Source organism: Harpegnathos saltator, unplaced genomic scaffold, assembly GCF_003227715.2.
Source record: "Harpegnathos saltator strain DR-91 unplaced genomic scaffold, Hsal_v8.6 scaffold53, whole genome shotgun sequence".
In the NCBI taxonomy this organism is placed as follows: domain Eukaryota; kingdom Metazoa; phylum Arthropoda; class Insecta; order Hymenoptera; family Formicidae; genus Harpegnathos; species Harpegnathos saltator.
This window is the reverse complement of record NW_020230349.1, coordinates 820,001-841,983: the sequence shown is the minus strand read 5'-3', so window position 1 is coordinate 841,983 and position 21,983 is coordinate 820,001. Positions and strand designations below refer to the sequence as shown.

General features: G+C 36.5%; 3 protein-coding genes across 13 annotated transcripts in view; 2 read left to right on the top strand and 1 right to left on the bottom strand.

The window, feature by feature from the left end:
- Positions 1-628: 628 nt before the first annotated feature.
- On the top strand, positions 629-11,235 carry LOC105191159 (fatty-acid amide hydrolase 2). 2 transcript variants are annotated; one of them, XM_011154367.2, is made up of 12 exons: positions 629-1,220; positions 1,570-1,726; positions 1,880-2,059; positions 3,362-3,581; positions 6,976-7,193; positions 7,595-7,706; positions 8,293-8,450; positions 8,708-8,848; positions 9,123-9,224; positions 9,595-9,762; positions 10,023-10,205; positions 10,387-11,235. In XM_011154367.2, the coding sequence occupies exons 2-12, from the start codon at positions 1,724-1,726 to the stop codon at positions 10,507-10,509; spliced, it is 1,608 nt and encodes a 535-aa protein (XP_011152669.1). In that variant the 5' UTR covers positions 629-1,220; positions 1,570-1,723; the 3' UTR covers positions 10,510-11,235. The 2 variants fall into 2 exon arrangements, with proteins under 2 accessions (XP_011152669.1, XP_011152668.1); XM_011154366.2 differs by having other exon boundaries at positions 629-1,276.
- Positions 11,236-14,291: 3,056 nt separating this feature from the next.
- Positions 14,292-19,444, top strand: LOC105191158 (putative achaete scute target 1). 4 transcript variants are annotated; one of them, XM_011154362.3, is made up of 7 exons: positions 14,292-14,515; positions 15,165-15,661; positions 15,777-16,090; positions 16,209-16,317; positions 16,436-16,754; positions 17,138-17,308; positions 17,440-19,444. In XM_011154362.3, the coding sequence occupies exons 2-7, from the start codon at positions 15,176-15,178 to the stop codon at positions 17,643-17,645; spliced, it is 1,605 nt and encodes a 534-aa protein (XP_011152664.1). In that variant the 5' UTR covers positions 14,292-14,515; positions 15,165-15,175; the 3' UTR covers positions 17,646-19,444. The 4 variants fall into 4 exon arrangements, with proteins under 4 accessions (XP_011152664.1, XP_011152665.1, XP_011152666.1 ...); XM_011154363.3 differs by having other exon boundaries at positions 14,292-14,531; XM_011154364.3 differs by lacking the exon at positions 14,292-14,515 and adding an exon at positions 14,572-14,616.
- Positions 19,445-21,338: 1,894 nt separating this feature from the next.
- The window catches only part of LOC105191156 (dnaJ homolog subfamily C member 10), a 7,770-nt gene continuing 7,125 nt past the window's right edge, over positions 21,339-21,983 (bottom strand). For 5 of the 7 annotated variants that reach the window (XM_025303085.1, XM_019845071.2, XM_011154356.3 and 2 more), the window contains 2 exons: positions 21,723-21,918; positions 21,393-21,614 (listed from right to left, as the gene is read on the bottom strand). In XM_025303085.1, coding sequence (XP_025158870.1) covers positions 21,393-21,614; positions 21,723-21,918 — 418 coding nt within the window. Of the gene's footprint in view, positions 21,615-21,722; positions 21,919-21,983 lie in introns of all 7 variants that reach the window. The other 2 variants (XM_025303084.1, XM_019845070.2) reach the window with 1 other exon arrangement.

The following is a 21,983-nucleotide window of genomic DNA, read 5'->3' as shown; positions in this document are numbered from 1 at the left end:
ACGAGTCCTAATTTCATGTTGACTTTGGTATATGTAAAAATGCATGCAAAATAAAAACAAAAGATATATGTATTCTTCAATCCTTTTGTAATTATGATATAATCCAATGTTTCACACAATACGCATATTTCGAGAACATCTTAAAACATGTGTGACATATTAATATTTGCGCATTGTTAATATTTACGAGAAAAATGTGGAATGGGTGGAGGTTATTTTATTACCGCAGCTCTTAGAAATACATCATTATTTTGTATAAAGTAAAATAATATATATGTAAATTAATATGTGTGTGAAAAAATATTACCGCAGCTGGAGAAATGTTTTATAACATTGAAAATACGCTAATTAACAATAAAGGAAAGAAAAAGGAGAGTAATATTAATGTTAAAAAAAGAATCCAAAAATTAAGTTCAAAGGACAAATATTATGCTCAATATATTAAAGCTGGCATAAAAATTCTCTGATGAAGCGATAAAATTAATTATTCATACCGATCAAGCTGTGTCCACTCTAATTGGCCTCTCTCTCTCTCTCTCTCTCTCTCTCTCTCTCTCTCTCTCTCTCTCAAAACATTTCATTTTTAAAGAAATTATTTCATTATTTTTCTTTTCTATGAAAAGACACATTCAACCACTGCCGCAAAAATCCAACTAAGATCAAACAGACCGTCGTAAAATCACAATCTTCAGCTTTATATCTTTCTGTATGTCATGATAGTCCTTGACCGTCCCAAATTTATGTAACCCGCACAGACTTATTGTTTCACTTTCTGTTATACTACGTATTTACTGTCACATTTATAAATGCATTGCTTCATCAAATATTCACTATCTGACCGATATCCATGAATGTACACACAAGAAAAGCATATGCTACCTTTTGACCTTTGTACATTGAACACATCGCGGCAGAGTGTAAGATAAAAATAAATCATGTTTCGCGCAGAAAGAAGGGAATGCATTCCTCGCGCAAAGAGCATATTTCGACAAATGCGGAAAGAATAAAACATCTTCAGGTGCGTTTTACAGCTTACCCCCACGCGCGCGTTGTTACCTCGGGCATGTTTTGGTTAGTCACTTCTTTCTTGACCAGTGCAAATCAGTCATGACGGCCGCGTCTAAACGTGACATTCGTTCGAGTAGAATAACATTTTGTGAATAAGAATCGATTGGAGGATTCGCAATGACAACGGTCTGATTTGTTCTTTAGACTGGCGAGTTAGTTTTAGTACTGTTTTAGTTACTGTTAGTAGAGCGCTAGCTTTTTTATCGAGGTACTATCAACATGAAATTGAGATGCGTGCGTATGCGCGCGCGTATGTGATGACTATTGATTTTTCATTTTATCGGTTGATTAATTTTAACTTCGCTTCAATAATCTTTGATTAAATTCAATTCGCTCTAATTTGTGATATTGGTGTGACAAATTTGAATTAATCAATAGTAATCTATGACATGATACAACCTAATTAATTAATATCAACATTATAATAAATATCGACATTAGGTAGACAATTACAAAGAATCGTAATTTAAGATTTCGTATTTAAATTTCCATTTTGTTTAGGCAAGTCAAAATCTCTGAACTGAATACATCTAATTCTAAAATAAAAATCATCATTTTAATGTTAAAACTAAGTAATAATACACTGCTGAGACTTCTTCGATAAGAAGGGAAGAAAAATAGTACGGAAAAGATTAAAGCTAAAAAAGCGATTAATATGGTAAGTTCATTGCATTTTCTTTTTTTCATAAATGTAATTTGATAATGTTTCCAACTAACAAAACTGACAGTCCTTTTATACGAAAACTGTGAAATGTTATGTTTACCTGATAGAGCTAGGAAAGTACAATACAAATATATAATATTCCTTCAGGAAATTATAGAGACGATTGTAAAGTTTGTGTGCAAAGGTTTCTTATTTCTTCTGTACTGTTTACTCAGTCCGTTTTTCAAACTACGAGCATTGAAGAAGAGACGACAATGCCCGCCGATCGATAATCAAATATTGTTGATATCAGCAACGGAAATTGCACGAAGAATTCGCAGGAAAGAAGTGAGTTTAGTTTGTGTCGCACGACATAGTAATTAAATTTCCAGAGATTTAAACAAACAGAAATAGAGAGAGAGAGAGAGAGAGAGAGAGAGAGAGAGAGAAAGAGAGAGAGAGAGAAAGGGGGAGAGGAAGAGAGAGAGAAATACATAATTCATTTTTCAATAGAATACATATTACTGAGTTAATCGGAAAACTCATTTCAATTTTCAACAAATCACGTATACAATAAAAACAACAATGGTGATCATTTTATATTAATTATGAGCTGATTTGTGAATTGTGCATAAGAATCACAGATTAAATTAGCAGCTACTGTATGGTTGAATAATTTCCTTCCCTTGGATATGTCATAATGCCAAATCTGTGATTGAGAAATCGAACAAAACTTTCTTCTCTTACTCAATACCTTCGACTCGTTATAAGATGCCATTGACATACATTGACAACATTGACCTGTCCGTTTATATTCTTCTAGTCATTCGATACAAAGTTCAGATAAAAGTTAGCTAATTTTCCTTTGGTTGGTTGGTCAATTTTAAGTTAGAAAATTATAAAATTGTGCGTGTGCGTGCGTGCGTGTGTGTGTGTGTGTGTGTGTGTGTGTGTGTGTGTGTGTGTGTGTACTATCAACATTGGATCACTGTCGAGAATTAGCATGGTACGAATCGAATATTATAATATAACAACGTACAATTGAATGATTCGAAGCTTCGAAGTCAATCGATCTTCCTCTATTACCGATAGCTGTAAAATTAACTGTAATTATAGCTATTGATAAGAGCCTCTTGTTGATGTTACAACGTCAACGGCCCTGAAACGAAGAGGAGGAAATAAGGGGAAGTAAGTGGGAGAGAAAACTCCTGAAAATCGCCTGAAAAGTGAAAGTAATTCCGACCATTGCTTTAGATAATTTAAAGATATCCGTCTTGAGAAATCTTTTAGACATCATTTTCATTCGATATCTTTCTGCTCTCAAAGAACGGCGTATTAGATAACATTTTGACATCTTCTCGAAGCGTCTCTATAAGTTATCAAGTTCAGAAATGAGATATCTTTTAGAGAGCTTTTTGATAATATATTGTAGTCTGAGATAACGCGTTGTAAATTTGACGTAGTCCAAATCAAAGTAAGGCACACACATATATTTCTTCGCGTATTCAATCAGAGAATTTGGTAAAAGTCGACGAGGTATATTGTATACGTACGTACGAGTATGGGTTCCGTTCTACGTTAAATCGCTCGGCTTCTCGTAACTCTCAATAAGGAATAGAAAGAAGCGAGTAATTTTGTTTTGCCCGTTAGATACGTTGCGAAGAGGTAATTGTTGCATATGTGGAACGATGCAAAAAGGTGAATCCGGTGCTCAACGCGATCGTGGAAAACCGTTACGAAGCGGCCCTTCGAGAGGCACGCGAGATCGACGAGTTTTTGAAATCGACGGCGATGGACGAAGAGAAAATCGCACGCGAGAAGCCGCTGCTGGGAGTACCCGTAACGGTCAAGGAAAGTATTGCTGTTCGAGGTAGGTTATTTGATCGCTTGATCATAGGTTACACGCTCGTCCCATCTATATTATGTATTCGCGGATCATGTCATCAGAGAGGCTTAACAAAAACATCTAACAAAAGTATTTTTGCGTTCGTGTAAATTTATTTATTTGAAGAACACACCAGAAGTGTATAAATATCTCTTTTTCATTCTTCTCACTCGCTCTATACAGGCTGTAAATTCCCTCTTGATAAAAGTTGGTTGGAGAATAATTTTGTAATCTCTACCTAAAGATTGAGTATCTTGACTGAATGAATTGAGTTACATCACCGCGTTGAGGTCAGGATTGCTTTCAATTAACGGTGAGACGAAGAGCTCTTCTTCTTTCTTAGTACTTGTTTCTACATATTGCAAAAGTGAACCGAGTCATAAATATAGATCAATAACATATTTGTTTTATAATTATAAAGATGTATATATATATATATATATATATATATATATACAGGGTGCACGATTTATCTGAAGACATTGAAATATCTCGAGAACTATGCATTGGATAAAAAAAAGTGGTTAATGAAAGTTGTTAGTCTCGAAGGGGGACTTCCAATGATACCAAACTCGACCTCCCACCCCACCCCCTGGGGGTAGGGGTTGGGGGCAACTTTGAAATCTTAAATGGAAACCCCCATTTTTTATTGCAGATACGGATTCTACGCCACAAAATACGTAAATTTTGTCCGAAACTTTTTTTTTTATTCGTGATAGATGGCGCTGTAATCGCAAAAAATTATATTTTCCGCAATTCTCCAGAAATGATCATTGGATTGAGAAATAAAAAATACCTGTTCAATATTTTTAAAAAACATAATAAAAGTTATTCCCCCTCCCCATCCTCCCGGGGTAGGGTGGGTGATAACGTTCAAATCTCAAATGGGGACCCACATTTTTCATTGCAGAATTAGATTGTACGTGAAATTTTTATTGAAACAATTTTTTTCATTCGTGATAGATAGCGTTGAATTTTTCCGAGAAACTACTTTTAGCGTTACACAGGAACAACGACGAGGACGTAGTAGTTTTATGTTCCCTTCGGGTGCTTTTTTAATGAGTCCCCTTGCCTCTCACAGATCGGGGTGCTTTTTTAATGTGTGTCCCCTTGCCTCTCACTGTTCAATTAATTAGAATAAGTGTTCGAAATTTTTACCTTCAACTTCAATACACTTATTGATCCTTTTTTCAAATGACTGTACACAGGATAGAAATATATCTGCGGGAGTTTCAGCGCAAGCGTTTCTTATGCGTTCTACCATGTTTTCACGAGTTGTTGGCACTTGTTGATTTAAAAATATTGAACAGGTATTTTTTATTTCTCAATCCAATGATCATTTCTGGAGAATTGCGGAAAATATAATTTTTTGCGATTACAGCGCCATCTATCACGAATCAAAAAAAAAGTTTCGGACAAAATTTACGTATTTTGTGGCGTAGAATCCGTATCTGCAATAAAAAAATGGGGGTTTCCATTTAAGATTTCAAAGTTGCCCCCAACCCCCACCCCCAGGGGGTGGGGTGGGAGGTCGAGTTTGGTATCATTGGATGTCCCCCTTCGAGACTAACAACTTTCATTAACCACTTTTTTTTATCCAATGCATAGTTCTCGAGATATTTCAATGTCTTCAGATAAATCGTGCACCCTGTATATATATAGGAAGGATATACGTACATATCGAAAGTTAAAAAAATACTCTTATTTATGGTGTGTCGGCGTGGAATTATTCATTATGACACAAATATAAGTTCGCTCGCAAGCTTATCTCGTGAACGATATTCAGTGTCGGAGTTTTTTGCACACGCGTTTACGTTAATGCGAACAACGTAAGCTGTCGAACGTAATCGAATGCATTGCTGAAATTTCTCTTTAGAAATAAATAGTTCATATTTTTCGTGATCGTAAAAGAGGTCGCCAACGAGCGCAAACTTGCGTCACAAGCGAGATATTATCGTCCAGATCCGCCAAATTAAAGGCTGAATTATCATTATTCACGATATACGACTGTATGATCGTCGTAAAAAAAAAATTCACAATATAATATAAATATAAATGAAATAATTGTACCTATTTAATGCAATATCCATCGTGTACAGATTGGCATGATAGCACAATAGCATTTTGTGCAATCTATGCTGATATAAATCTACTAATGAAAATAGAGGTCAAGGTCATCATAAGGTAGCTCACTTAAATTCCTACAACTTTTATTCAGATCATTTTCCTTGAAACTTCAATACTGAAGAGTTATTTGGGGTGGGATATTAAAATGGGACAGCCTGTATATATTGTGCAAACTGCATAATATCCGTCATATACATGCGTCATAAATATGCGAGACATCAGCTTTGTTTTTTTTCTTCCACTAACGCTGCATTATTGGATTTTCGTCGCTTATGATTTTCTCGTCGAGTACGAGACCAAGGTCGACGACATTTTTAACGTTAATCCCCCTCTTCGCTTTCGCATGTTTGCACGCATATTGTCCTGGTACTTTGCGCTTTTTAACGCGTAAGCGAAGGCCATTTCGCCGTCGATGATTTCTCGCATGAGAGATGAGCGCTTCTTAGAAGTCGCAGTTACAAGTGTTGTAACTCATCGTTTACAATTCAATGTGCCGAGCGTTGTGCACACGTCAGCACTATTTAAATTACACACAGTGACTCGGAAGCGTGTCCTCTTTTTAATGCGCTGAAAGTAACGCGGAATAAGATAGACAAGTTTAGAAAAAGTGACATGTCAAGTACATGTCTCTTGTAAAGACATTAACACTCTTAGCGCAATGTATGTACGCCACAGTGAATATATCTTTTATGAGTATATGAGTATTTCGGAAATTTCTGCTAATGAAATTTCAGCTGTAAGGTTCATTAGAGATTTCATCCAAGACACTCTGTCCATATCCGTGTGAACACACACAGATAATATTTAATAATAATATTAAGCGTACGATATTCTTGTAATAGCCATGTAATAGATCGTAGGTGATCGATGCTTATAATTTCGCAATAAGCATATAGCTGCGATGAAAATTTACCTGAATAAACGCTAGTACCAAGGTCAATACGAATAACTGGAGCTCTGTTTTATTCCAATAATATAATAAAATAAATAACAGATTACGATTGTGTTCCAAATAATATATGGAAATGACATAAAACAAATATAAATAAAACCCTGACATCGTAATAATAATGATGATAATGATGATGATGATGATGATGATAAATAGCATAGCATTTTTATTCTTACTCTGATTCTCTTCTGCCGCGACATACATGTAGCATTTGTTTCGAGATTTTTTTAGAGACAAGTATAGTCCCATTTTAACCGTTCATCTGAAATTTACTCTTACTAATTCAGCAAAAATGTTCAGGGATGAGTCATTCCGTGGGGATAAGAGAGAGCTCTCCGTCGAGGGCGAGCCGCGACGCCGATGCCGTAGCGAAGATCCGCGAAGCCGGTGGCGTCCCTCTTCTAGTTAGCAATACGCCAGAGCTGTGCATGTGGTGGCACACCTTTAACAAAGTGACCGGCGACACCAGAAACCCTTACGACACACGGAGAACTCCCGGCGGATCTTCCGGTGGCGAGGTTTGTGAAAGGCGACTCCTTCCTAAAAGAGCCCGTCTCATTGATCTCACTGATCACAACACAAAGAAAAAAGAAACGAGTGTCCGATTAAAGTTTTCGTTGACTCGCTCGACTTTGTCAGCCAAATTTGAAATCGGCAAAAGTTCAACGGGGCCACTAAAAATATAACGATGAAATTTTCTTCCAGCGCTTTCATGCTCGCTGGATTTTTCTTTTTTTGCTTCAAAGACAAGATATTGAACTCTCTGTAGAGAACGGAAGATATATATTCAAATATACGTACACAGAGGTCGATAGGTTTACACTCTTTATTAGGAATTTAACGGAACCTAAAGCTCTCGTTCGAACAGCTTACGATTGTCGAGCCTGACGATAAACAGAGGATCGCGCTTAAATTCTAGGCTGCCCTTTTGGCTGCTGGCGCTTCTGTTTTGAGCTTATGTTCGGACATCGCTGGATCAGCCAGGCTCCCGGCGATGTTCTGCGGTGTTTTTGGCCACAAACCTTCGCCTGGTAAGTTTTATCGTGGAATCAAAATCCTATCAAAATTTGTTTCCACAAAATTTAACTTAAATTTAGCGGAGGAGAAACAGGTAGGTGGGAGTCATACCTGACAGAAATTAAAAGAAAGGTCTTGCAGATAATATTGGCTATTGGCTCCCGCACGTTTTACAGTTTCGATCACGTACGCGCGAATGTTTTACTCTTCGATATGTATTTTTATTAGACATTAATATATACATTAATATATATATCCTTGATAACTTTAACTGCACTACGAATACTAGATCTATTGTAGAACATTGTCTCTTTTCATTGTCTGTTTTCCTTATACGTACAAATATGTAGATGTCACGGTAAGTAAGAGTATTTATGACGCTGCTGTTATTATATTAAGCGTGTGTTGATACAGTAAGGATTATGCTGTGACATTCGACACAACGCAGAGTGAAGCAACGAGTAATGTTTCAACGTCTACCAACGTCAGATTAAATCTTAATCCGAGTCTTTTCAGATTCAGATTAAGGTTTAATCGACGTTGGTCGAGAAACATAAGACATAAGATTTTGATGATCGCCGAGTGATTTGATTACATCAGATTGGGTATCGGTAAAGGGTCATAAACCTGGCTCGACTGACATAAATTGGCCCTCCTTCTTCTCGATTGGTGGAATGGTCAGATACGCTATAGACTTGCCTCTGCTATTGACAACGATATCACAATCCAATGAGGCCAAAATTGGTTTCAATAAGAAGGTGAGAACGCAGACATCTGTACAAAAGTGTGTGAGTGAGAATCGACTGTCACTTGAATTTAGTTGCTTAACTCTCTCTCTCACACACACACACACACACACACACATACCTTCAACGCCAAACTTCAAAGCTTGAAGGCCATCGTATTTTTATTCACAAATCATACCTTGTTATTCCCTATCTATACGCATTATATGTATAAAGTGGCTAAAAGAATTGTGCACATTTCTGAAATTTCTTCTTTTCGTGTTTGCTAGGTGTACTTGAAGGATATGAAATTTTTTTACATGATCGACAGCGGTTCAATTATGACAAATTCGCCAAATAGCGACATGAAATATGCAATTCGCAAGTTAGTTGAACATCTGGAGACTACACATGGTGTTACAGTACAAAAAGTATGGACACGAATTTCTTGATTGCATTTCATCACTTTGAACTTATTATTACGATAGAATGTTAAATTGATTCGTTATTACAAATACAATAACACACGCAGTAATACGTAATAAAATATATAATAACGAACAATATGAGAACAGCTCGCATATATGGTATATCGTATCGGAAAGAAAAATTATTTCATTTTTAAACAATCACAATATGTCGCTAAAAATCTCTATATTATCGCACAAATACTATATACTTATTTACTTTCCTGTTCATTCCTAGATAAATTTTGAAAACATGAAGTCGGCTTTCGAACTGTGCTTAACTATTCTTCTTCGGCTCAGAAATGTGTACTCGATGTTCAACCGCTTGGACAACCCTAAGGTAAGTAACAAGAAGACGAAAAAGTAGGTGCCTTTGTTAACCCTTAATATGAAAACCCTGAAAGGGGTCCCTAAAGAACACCAGAGGGCATTGAACTATAATGTTCGGTGCACTGTTGTAATTACAACATCAAAATTTGTCGTTAACAATGCTCGAGTCGCTAAAACACACGTTAAACAACTCGAAAAATATAATTTGAGTCAACAATATCAAGCAATTTAAAAGCTCCCAAGAAACGAGGACGTCCTCTGAGAATCCCGTTTGTTTGATAAACAACGTTAATTGAAGACCCTTGATACATGAAAGATTAAATATATTATGAAAAAGACTGTATCAAAAGAATCTGTATCTTGCGTTGTATCTCTTTCAGAAATCGAAAAACGTGCTTTTCGAAGTACTCAAGTATATCTTCTTCCTGTCATCGTACACATATCCTGCCTTACTTTATGGGTTGTTGAAGAGTACTGGCGAACGATTTCCGCGTTCGTATTATAACAACATGATGGAGAAGAAAACGCAGTTAAAGAAGCAATTTGAGGTGCAGACTTTGCATACACCCCTTACCCCTGTTCGATCCTTCCACCAACATACATCCGTTAAAGTTTAGTGGGCGTCGAACATTGACGAGTGTTTAATTAGAATATCCAAATGTATTATAATGCACAACAATTGCGCGCAATATTTATGATTAATACGACATGAATAAATGCCAATCATTTAATCACGTAGAGATAGATTTAAGAAAGATTTGCTTGTCGACATTGTGATAATATCGCATAATAGTGATGGCCTTTTTAGGAGACGCTAGGCAGTAACGGTGTGCTCATCTATCCATCGTTCGTCTCGTCGGCGCCTTATCCTCACGAAATTATATACAACGCATGTAATTTCACGTATCTCATGATCTTCAATGCTCTCGGACTGCCGGTTACACAATGCCCGCTGGGTTTCGACAGAAATCAACTGCCAATTGGACTTCAAGTGAGAAAAATGCAACACAACGAGCATCTGAAACGCGCGTCGTCGAGGAACGTCTTGACGACAATGTTGTATACGTTTTAACGCGCCTCTCGTTCATCTCTTCCCTTATCCGTGGTCCTTTCGATCTTATGAAATACGCAAATCAACAAAGACAACTCTGTTGACGCTTACGTTTTTGTAGATCGTTGCTAATCCGGGTTGCGACTATCTGACGATTGCCGTCGCGCAAGAGATCGAGAAGGCATTCGGCGGCTGGCGAGAACCATCGATGACCAAAGGGAATCCATACGGCACAGAGACTTAGAGACGAATTAACGTTTCTATCTTCTACATTACAGCACAATGTTGCAGATACATTGCATACACGTTAATTTGTAATATTAGTTTTATTCTCTCTGATCAGGAATCTTTCATTAGGGAAATATTGTTATAAACTTATCTTATTCTTGTCTTTTGAACAATACATCAATTTTTATACTATATCTAGGAAAATACTGGCGGTAATGCGGCCTTCGTGGCATGAACGGAACATGCGGAAATCGGTATCACTTACCCTTTTGATTTTCCCGACATAACATTAAATAAACAGATCATTAAACATTTTTCTATTTAAACACATATTGTTCATACATTTTGTCATTTACTTAGTTCGATAACGTTAGACAACGTTATGCTGGCAAAAAGTTTATAAATCTTTGATTAATAAACCTGCACTGTAAATTTCGCTAATGTAAGAAATATAAGGAAATGCAAGATATTGAAAGGGTATTTAATATTTTTATTTAATTGTTTATATATTTATCATACGTCGGTATGAATACACGCTATGAAGAGTTTTGCATAGAGGGCGCCTTTGACGCAAACGATCGAACAGGATGTATTACCGTCAAAACGGTTTTATTCCACGATACAAATGTTACAACTGAACATAAGGTCTTGCCGTTAATATCTTACGTAAGGTCTGATAAATGATAAGCGCTACCTTCGACAATATCTATATTGACATTGATACAAGATAATAAATTTTGCACACGAGAAAAAAGTGATACATCTATATATATATATATATATATATATATATATATATACTAGTAAATACCAGAAACCCACCTTCTCAGATAATCTTTCCGGGAAAAGAAATCGCTCAGTAAAAGTGAAACCCATATATTGCAAACGTTTATTGTTTAACATTTATTGTTTATTATTGCAAAGAGGAAGTAAGTAGGAATGAAAATTGTCATGATTGTGAATAAAATTGTGCAAAGTTCTTCCAATAATCCTGCTAGTTTTCCTTTTCTTTTTTTAATTTGTAACAATTTGTTCGAGACAATACAGCCAAAGGCATCACCCACGTATCATTCCTTCCATGTCTCGGGGAAATTGTAAATGCTCCCGTCAAGTGCATAATATATCGCCATAGTTATAGTCCGCGGCGTATCCTAGCAAATCAGTTGTAATTTAAGCGGAGCTTGTTAAGAAGAATAAATGGACACGAAATCGTTTAATCGGGATGTGTCCGAGTTACTTATGCAACGGCTGTGACACTGGACGTACTGCATATCATTGCATAATACCGTGCGCGATTGTTGCGCAAACTGTGTTGTCCGTTACAGCAAATAGTGCGCCCACAATTACCAATTAAACTGTTGCGTTCAATGGAACGACAAAAGATATCGCATATCATCCGCCGTCGATACACTTTACTTTCTGATGAAATGTACCTTCCGAATTATATCTTGTATCCGAATTGTATCTAGTCTGATGAATGAACAATTTATATCTCACGGATAATGAATTGACAGAGAAGCGATTTTGAATTCTCATAATAAGTATATATAAATAAAATACCCATGCAATTGATCTCGGTTCGATCTCCCTCCTTTACAATTTTCTTACGTCTTTTTTCACTTTTTTTTTTTTTTAATAAAAACTCAGTGAACGTACGCTATGTTAATGATTAATTAAATCCCTACCGTTATATATACCTCTCGATATCTTAGTCAAAAAATGAAAGATAAATAAAAGTTCATCACTTCCTATGACTAACTACCTGATGATTTAAATGACGTGGTTTTGCCTACATTTATCGCCACGTATTTACGATTCGACACTCGCAAATTCGATCGGGCGCACTGTGCAAAGGAAGGTCACAGTTATCGATTGTCTCTCGGCATGGTCGCACATTGTTAACATTACGCTTCTGTGTCGTTATGTCACTGTCATTCGCTATTACAACGCTATTGCATAACGTACTATTCGCACGTACAGGAGGAAGTATGAATGATTCACAACACCCGGACTTTCTTCCGAATTCAGTTTTCTTGCATTTTGTTTCTGTGTATTATTATATTCTATAATTTTCTTATCACACATTTCTACATGTTTGTCAGACATTCGATAAACCAAGTCACCGTTTTAATAATAACGACGCTTGTATTGTACAATTTGTACTGAATCGATAATTATTACATGAGTGAGGCAAACGCAAGTAAACTGTAAGTTTTGCTGTTGCATAAAATTTTAATTACATTTCTTCAGAAGGATAAAATCAAAGCGAAAATACGATATATCTTTCATGCCTAAATGTTTCGACTTGATTTACCGCCCCCGTTTCGCCTTCATCATCTTGTTATTCGCTTTTCTTCGGTATGAAAAATTGCGTGCGTACTTGCTTTGATTTTATTCTATCGAAGAAATGTGATAAAAAATGTGAACGCCGTGTGAAGGGTGTGTAGGGTAAGGCTGCAACTGGGCCATTCTTATCTTACGTTGGTCGAATGCCTAACGAGGGATATAATAAAAAATTAAAAATTTACAGAGACAAATCAATTTTATACATGATCGTCCATCTTTGACTTTAGTATAAGATTTTTTTCGTCTGATGTTTTTCCATTTATTCTCATTAGGTAATAATGAGAATAAATGGAAAAACATCAGACGAAAAAAGACACTTCCTCATACATTCTACTACATACATTCTTGAGCGTAAAATATCAAAACTATCATCGATGTGATTTTGCGCTCTCTACTTCCAATGACATCCAATGACTAATGGAATATCGGTCATGTTCGCGGAAAAACGATAACGCAAGATCTTGAATCTTGATCTTGCTATTATTTTCTCTTTATGAGAAAAATAATATATGTATGCATATATATTCACAATCAATTCGTCAAATCCTCTACAATTTTATTTTCCATATTTAACTGTAATTAACATTATAGTTTAATTCGTTCATTCGGCTAACAAAAAATTCGGTTCACAAAACTATCACTAATCATGCGCTCTATTCCCTTCTCTCCTTCTCCCCCGATCTCCAATTTTCTATTCTGTCCATTCATTTGCGCATTGGTCATTTATTTGTCAATTGTCATTTATCAGCCGTGGACCGTCTGTAGTATCGGTCGCCACGAATGACTATATATCGCGGTCTTTCTCTCTCTCTCTCTCTCTCTCTCTCTCTCTCTCTCTCTCTCTCTCTCTCCCTCTCCCTCTCTCACAACCAATGTGTGACTCCAGGCGTTTATAAAACTTCTGTCCAAAAGCCATTTCACGCTTCCTTCTCGCGTGTGGATCTAAGAAGGAAGTGTTCTCCGAGGGGTGTTCTACGACACATATCAATTTTTTATTTATCAGTAACTCTGCCTGAGAGAGAGAGAGAGAAAGAGAGAGAGAGAGAGAGAGAGAGAGAGAGAGAGGGAGAGAGAGAGAGGGAGGGAGGGAGAGAGAGAGAGAGAGAGAGAGAGACAGAGAAAAAGAGAGAGAGAGAGAGAGAGAGAGAGAGAGAGAGAGAGAGAGAGAGAGAGAGAGAGAGAGAGAGAGAGAGAGAGAGAGAGAGAAAGTATTCAACTCTGCTCTCGAGTGCTCTCAAACTACTTGTACGTCATAGTAAAACGCAACGCAACGCAGCGCTGTTTTCTATCAATTGGCGTCACCGTTGACGATCGTGGCAGCAAATCGAGCAACCGCTCCGTTCGAGTAGCCATCGTCATCGCACTACCATTACACCATTACCACTGCTATCGCTAGTTACCACCACCATCATCACCACCACCACCACTACCATCGCTACCACCATCGCCACCACCCCACCATTACCATCACCATCGCATCACCACCACGTCCTCCGGAAGTGTCACGAAGGAAGGAGCGTGTCGTGATCGTCGCGGTTAGTACGTATACGTCACGTCGGCGGCGTATCATCTTGTCATTTTTGTTACGCCTTCATCGCCTCCCGGATTTCCCCGGATTAGTTCGCATTCGTCTATTCTATCGTGCTTCATCGAGCGTATCCATTCAGCCTTGACTGGTGAGTTCGAACAAAGGTTGGTGTTCTTATGACTCTCAATCAAAGTTAAATCGCCAGTGAGCTTTCCCGCATCATCGCACTTTGCCCTTTGTATCTTTAGTGTATGTATATTATCGAGTACTTCGTCTTGAATTTCACAAACGTGACTCTAGAGATTTTGATGAAAGGTGATAACCCGGAGAGGGTATCCACTGTCTTTGACAGGGTTGTACGATTGAGTTGTTAAATTTCTTGGAATTTCTTCAAGCGAGAGCGGTTTCTCGCATAATATCTCGTCTGTCTGCGAAGCATTAGCGAAAACACAAATGTGAAATTGAAAATGAAGAGTGAACTCGCGACATGGTCAACTTAACCCTGTCTGACCGAATCGAACGACTGGGCGGGAGGGAACTAGGGGGAGAAAGAGAGAGAAAGAGAGAAAAAGGACGTATGTGAAACAAGTATAAAACTTCGCAAGTTGGAAACATTTGAGCGTAAAGAAGAGAAAATCAACTGCTGCAATTTCTAGTATTTATAGTTGAAAGTCAATGTCAGTTACTAGCAATACAGATATTTTTTTTTTAACACGAGCTTGCACCATATATAAAGCATATATGAAGCATTATTTATAACGAAATAATTTGATACTATAAGATATAATTTATTACAGAGAAAGCTAACATGTTCAGTTGGCTGAGTCGTGAAGAGAATGGCAAGCAAGACCTCTTTGAAAATGTTACCGATGGACTCAAGAGGATATACAAGTCCAAGTTATTGCCATTGGAGCAACATTATCAATTTCACGATTTTCACTCGCCGCAATTGGACGACCCAGACTTTGATGCAAAACCCATGATCCTCCTGGTCGGTCAATATTCCACTGGCAAAACTACATTCATCAAGTATCTACTTGAAAGGGAATTTCCTGGCATTAGAATCGGACCAGAGCCTACTACAGATCGATTTATAGCCGTTATGTATGATGAGAAGGAGGGTGTCATTCCTGGAAATGCTTTGGTTGTAGATCCGAACAAACAGTTCAGACCGCTTTCAAAGTTTGGCAATGCGTTCTTAAATAGATTTCAATGTTCGACGGTAGCTTCTCCTGTCTTAAAAGGTATATCTATAGTGGATACTCCAGGTATATTATCCGGTGAGAAACAACGAGTAAGTAATTTTCTCTCATAGCTTTATGCCAGCTTGTATGCGTACACATGTACGATATATGATATGGATAAGATATGGTACGATAATATGTCTAAATATAAAATATATTCTTTAGGTCGACAGGGGATACGATTTCACTGGTGTTTTAGAATGGTTTGCCGAGCGCGTAGATAGAATTATATTGTTATTCGATGCTCATAAACTCGATATATCGGACGAATTTCGTAGATCTATCGAAGCCTTACGCGGACACGATGATAAAATTAGAATCGTTCTCAATAAAGCTGATATGATAGACCATCAGCAACTCATGAGAGTATATGGTGCGTTGATGTGGTCATTGGGAAAGGTGTTGCAAACACCTGAAGTAGCCAGAGTTTATATCGGCTCATTTTGGGATCAACCATTAAGATACGACGTTAATAGAAGGTAAATAAATTTGAATCCTTTTTTTTCTTTTTTTTTTTTTTTATCAATTGCATTTATGCTTTGTACTTGCATATGCATTCTTTCTCTTAATATGAATCGTACGAAAATCTTTTCTCAGATTATTCGAGGATGAAGAACAGGACTTGTTCAGAGATATGCAATCGCTGCCAAAAAATGCTGCGTTAAGAAAACTAAACGACTTAATTAAAAGAGCGCGTTTAGCGAAGGTACGTCAAAATAAGACACATCCATGAACAAATCTCTGAACATTTCTCTACATTGAGAAATTTTGTGTATTCACTGCATGAAGCGCAGTATACAGCACGTGTGTTACTTGATTTACAGGTGCACGCGTACATAATAAGTGCGTTACGAAAAGATATGCCGAGTGTATTTGGTAAGGATACCAAGAAGAAAGAACTGATAAAGAACCTGGGCCAGATTTACGATCAAATCCAAAGAGAACAGCAGATTTCACCGGGCGATTTCCCAGATCTGAAGAAAATGCAAGAGTGCTTAGCGCATCACGATTTTAGTAAATTTAATCCCTTGAAACCCAAGTTATTGGAAGTGGTGGATAGGATGCTCGCCGAAGACATCGCGAAACTTATGGCAATGATACCACACGAAGAAGTTACCAAAGTTCCGGAACCGCTTATTAAAGGTATAATTTCTGCTGTGTATTTACATTTGAATGTTTTTATGTCTTTCTTTCATATACCATATCGTGTATAGTGATTGCAACATGGAGTAAATTATGTTATTACTTAAAAGAAAGGAGTAAATTTCTTTTTTGCTTCTTTGAACACTTCTAAAAAAGTCATAAAATATCAATCTTCATAAATAGTCAGAGTTGTTCCTCAAAAAGGAAACTTGAAAATTATAATTAGATCTAATAAATAAACAGTCCTCCGATAGTATATATGCTGATGCTATGTACGCTAAAGTTTGCTGCAGAACGTTTGTGAGAGAACAAATATGGCGGTCTATCACGGTTTAAATTTCACAAAATTTCACTACGTGTATTTCATTGGTTTAATCTTATAGGTGGTGCATTTGAAGGTGTAGAAGATCAAGTCAGCCCATTCGGATACAAGAGAGGAGAAGGAATTGATGCAGGAGCAGGTGAACCAGAATGGATTGTCAATAAAGAGAGATATAAGTACGACAGTATCTTCGAATCGCTCGGACCACAAGACGGAAAGATCACGGGGGCTGGTGAGCATGATAAATACAAAACACAAGTGCACAAATGCACCGCATGCGCACGTGTACGTGTATATATACGCGTACACGGTGTCTTTCTCAGATCTGATATATTAATTTTATACAATTTTATACGACTGTAGCGGCCAAGTCGGAAATGGTCAAGTCCAAGTTGCCCAATAGCGTACTCGGAAAGATTTGGAAACTTTCTGATATTAATAAAGATGGATTCTTAGACTCCGACGAATTCGCCTTAGCTATGCATCTGATCAATGTAAAACTTGAAGGCTACGACCTGCCAGCCGAACTGCCAGACCATCTAATACCACCGTCGAAACGCGACATATAATATACAATTTTCATATCGTAATTTATTACGTTTCACAAAACTGGCTACGTATTTCAAGATTCACAAAGGTAGGTTCACGGATTCGCGAACGATAAAAGTTATACTTTTACAATCGGCTGTATTATATTATATATTATATGTATTATTTCGATAATATTAAGGCCGGGGTATATGTATACGTGTATATGTATGTGTGTGTGTGTGTGTTGTGTGTAGATACATATACATACATGTACATGTATGTATAACTTGCAATTTTTGACAAGCGTCACTATAAGAATGATCCTGAATAGGTATGTATCCTGAATAGGTTTGATGTGTCAGAGTAAAAGGACACATTATTCCGTCTTGGTAAGCATACATCTGTGTCTTTCAAATAATACTTTTCCGAAATATCTATGAGGATTGCGTACTGTATGCATATTTTGTGATGCTCAGTCGCATTTATTTTTAAAATATTAAGTAGTTAAATCATTATAATTGAAACTTTGGCCTTGATACTATATTTGATGCTTTATTCGACATCGTGAGATACTGGATTACGGAATATGTCGCTGAACATTGAATAAGAGACTGCATTAAAATATATTAAAACGAATAGTCTTTTCTTCTTAAAGGACATGACAACACAGAATGTTACTTGAATGTTTGATTAAACTTGAATAATATGTTTGTAAGATAAAATAGATTCGTACAAATTTTAATTATTTAAACGAAGGACAAAAGTATATTTCACTTGCGAAGAATATATTCATCGATAAGAAACTGTTACACACATGTTTAGGATAAGTGAAATGTGTTTTCACAGTTTGAGTCAAATCTTTTTAGAACATTCTGTGTGTAAAACTGTAAAACGGTCGAGAAAATGGAAATATGTAAGAAGATGAAAGACTGGATTAAAAACGCGTAGATTTTATACATCTTAAAGGAAACGACGAATATAAAGTCTAAGAAGTTATTTTTTCATTAATAATTAGAGGAATCAATCCGGATTTGTATAACAACAAGAGAATCTTTTGTCTTTTTATACAATTCTTGACCAACGTGATTAAAATATGCTTGAAACTTTTTATAGCAAAGAGAATACTATCACTCTCGCGTCCTTTTCTCGTTGTATTATTTTTATACCCACGTTGCGTTTAAAGAACGATACACACTACTTTCAGCTAAAATTTTGAAGCTATCCATTCAGACTTGCATTCAGCGGCCAATGTTTGTTGCGTATACTTATATTGTGCAATCCTGCTAGATTTGTAACTATTAGATTCCATTTTTGCGAGATACCGACCAAAGATACGACGTTAGAATTATACATGCAACATCACGAACCTTTCAAAAGCTGTACTTGTATTCATATTGTATTCATTGGTAAATCTTACTTATAAAAATGTTTATATTAAAACATTGGTCTTCTCCTACTTTATTAATTGTAATGTTTATATGTATTTGTTAATCTTCCAGTACACGCATACTGTATAAAATGACAATGTTACTATCTTGTTGAGCTCTCGATTGCATTTTTCTATTTGCACTGCCTTCGCATGTCGCGGATTTATGTGATATAAAAAAGTACATTTGCATTTGAAAGCTCTATTTGCACTATTCGGGGAAATATCTCAAATTCATATTGAAAACAAATGTAATGTCAGAACAGCCGAAGTAACGTTATTTTTTAAATAAATAACACGACATGTAACATAAGATTTACACTCCAGCAGTTTAGAGAAATATGTATCTTATGTCTACAGAATGTTGTGTTTTTTTCAGTCGATACACATTCCAACTTGAAACTCATCGCGTATTTTTAATACTGTTGGCAAGATGAAAGTTATCTCTTTTATGAATAATGTTGGCACAATAAAACTAAAAAGCTTTAGAAAGCACAGCATGTTTAGATATTTGATACAAAGTATTTTTCTTTTTTATACGCTTATTTATACTATGTCATGAAATCACAAATAATTTCAAATGTTTATATGTGTGAGAGATGTAGAATATACATATATATATATGTAATCTTTCTCTCTCTCTCTCTCTCTCTCTCTCTCTCTCTCTCTCTCTCTCTCTCTCTCTCTCTCTCTATGTGCGCGCGCGCGTGATGTGTGTGTGTGTGGTTATGCATGTGCGTGTGTACGTACATTGCATCTGAATGTAACAACATATACACAAAATTGTAACGCAGCAACTTTTATAAAATGTATAATCTCTCTCTCTCTCTCTCTCTCTCGTGGACATTTTTTTCTTTTTTTCAAATAGAAATACAAGGAAAGTTGTATTCATTTAGTTAAATATAATACTATTATAAATAACGCTAAGATCTATTTTAATAACGACAGCAAGAATATTTATTTTGAGTTTATCATATATAAATAAAATGAAAACATGATCTGTGTTCTCTCTTTATTGCACCAATTGCGATAATAGAAATAGAAATTCCAGCAAATATTACAGAAGTTTTATTGCATTTAAAGTCGCAATTTCCTGTATTTTATGACAATCAATAAAGCGCTATTAAGCCTAATATCGATATATTAATGTATATCACGAACAGAAATGTCTGATATGTTCACTTCAAACGTATAAAATGCAGCGATTTCTTCTCGCGCTTTGCATATTATTTGTTTTTACTTCGACTCTTGGTCTAACTTTAAGCAATGTACTCCTTTACGTACGTTGCAGAGAAATTGTTTTATACTTGATATTTGTGAATGAAATATGCGACTCGAAACGCAAAAGTTATAAGCGCACTATTATTTTATCGGTATGATAGATCAGTTCTATCACTTATCCATTTTTCCTCAATGAACCAAAAATATAGGACGCGCAACTGATGTACGATATATTCTGACGAGTCCTTTTGCCAAAGATCTTCACTTTCCGTAGCCACTTGACTAAGTCTTCTTACGCAAAGAAACTTACGCAAAATTCATTTTCTATTCCCTTGGCGTTGCCGTACTGCACGGATCACGCACTGCGAGGTTCATCTTCGGCGAGTCGAAATCGCGAAAACTGCGAAACGGCCATTTGAATCCGTGCTGCCGCGCTGCGATTCGTTTAGTGACTGTTTGAACGTCGCGGCAATCAAGACCGACCAAGTATCGAACGTACAAACTTCACACGGCGTTCACGCAATACCGTTCCGCGAGATATGCATTTCGATTAATTTTTCAATGATATTTCGTCCAGATAAATGTATGAAGTTTCCTTTCTACATCTCCCCCGGCCATAATTCGCAAGCAAAACTCTTCCGACAATGTTGAAAACACAAAACTAAGCGATCAAACTGCTATAAGCCGACAGACGACCGACCGTTACTATAATCGTAGTACCTCCGAACCGCGAGATTGCGGGCGAAAAATTGCACATTTCATTGACATTTTATTTTAACAACTGTGGACATTTTTATACACAGTTTATACATATAGATTCATGTGCGCGCGCGTAATATACATATTATAAAAGAGATTCGTACGAGATAATGCGCTACGAGACCGATTTTTATCGTCACTGTTTGATAAAGGATAAAGTGTATAAAAATATCGCATAACAGGACTACAAATACATCTCGTCTTATCTAATAATTATAGTTTATCTTCTTGTTCCTTTAGAGAAAAGAAAAGAGAAAGGAATACGACAAGTACTGGTTATTATGGCAGTGAAGCAGTATCTAAGTAATTACAAAAAAAGGACAAGTATTTTGCTAAAATATATTAATCTCAATTTAGGCACACTTGGTTTATAGTTATATTACAGTTCGTCATGTTTCATACGAAATTTAACAATCTCTGAAATTTCATCTCTTATCGTCTTAGCTGTCGTCCCGATTATTCTAACACCATCGTAGCTATTGTTTTGTTTTCGCTTCGACTTGTATAATACTAACGTAGGAAATACTTGTACGTTTGCTTGTACGCAATCGTGCATATAAAAATTACAGTTGATTCTTCCAAATCGCACTTTCTCCACTAACTGAAATCAAAGTATTTACAATGGACTAAGTAGTGGAACCATCATCGAGATACAATCACAGATACATTGCATAAAAGATTAAATAATTTACGGTAAAGTAACATTTACCTGAGCGGCAATTGCAAACTGAGGCTCCATCCTTTGACAATGGCCACACTGTGGCATGTAAAAATCGACGACCCACATATGCTTGCTACTCAGTACCTCACGGTATTCCGAAGGATTTAAATCACGGACTTTCTTTGGAAAAAACGTCGTTGTCCACGTTAATATGGATAACGAATCTCGTTGTCCATTGTATAAACTGTAATGCAAAGTAGAAATGTAACACAACTGTCCGCCTAGAAATTTCCTTTGATTACGCATTGC

Bases quoted from the DNA above. Each gene is read 5' to 3' on its own strand.
- LOC105191158 (XM_011154362.3), top strand. From the start codon at position 15,176: ATGTTCAGTTGGCTGAGTCGTGAAGAGAATGGCAAGCAAGACCTCTTT. The intron at 15,662-15,776 runs GTAAGTAATTTT...TATATTCTTTAG, and splicing joins TATCCGGTGAGAAACAACGA to GTCGACAGGGGATACGATTT. The intron at 16,091-16,208 runs GTAAATAAATTT...ATCTTTTCTCAG, and splicing joins AGATACGACGTTAATAGAAG to ATTATTCGAGGATGAAGAAC.
- LOC105191159 (XM_011154367.2), top strand. The intron at 2,060-3,361 runs GTGAGTTTAGTT...TTTGCCCGTTAG, and splicing joins GAAGAATTCGCAGGAAAGAA to ATACGTTGCGAAGAGGTAAT. The intron at 7,194-7,594 runs GTTTGTGAAAGG...CTTAAATTCTAG, and splicing joins GCGGATCTTCCGGTGGCGAG to GCTGCCCTTTTGGCTGCTGG.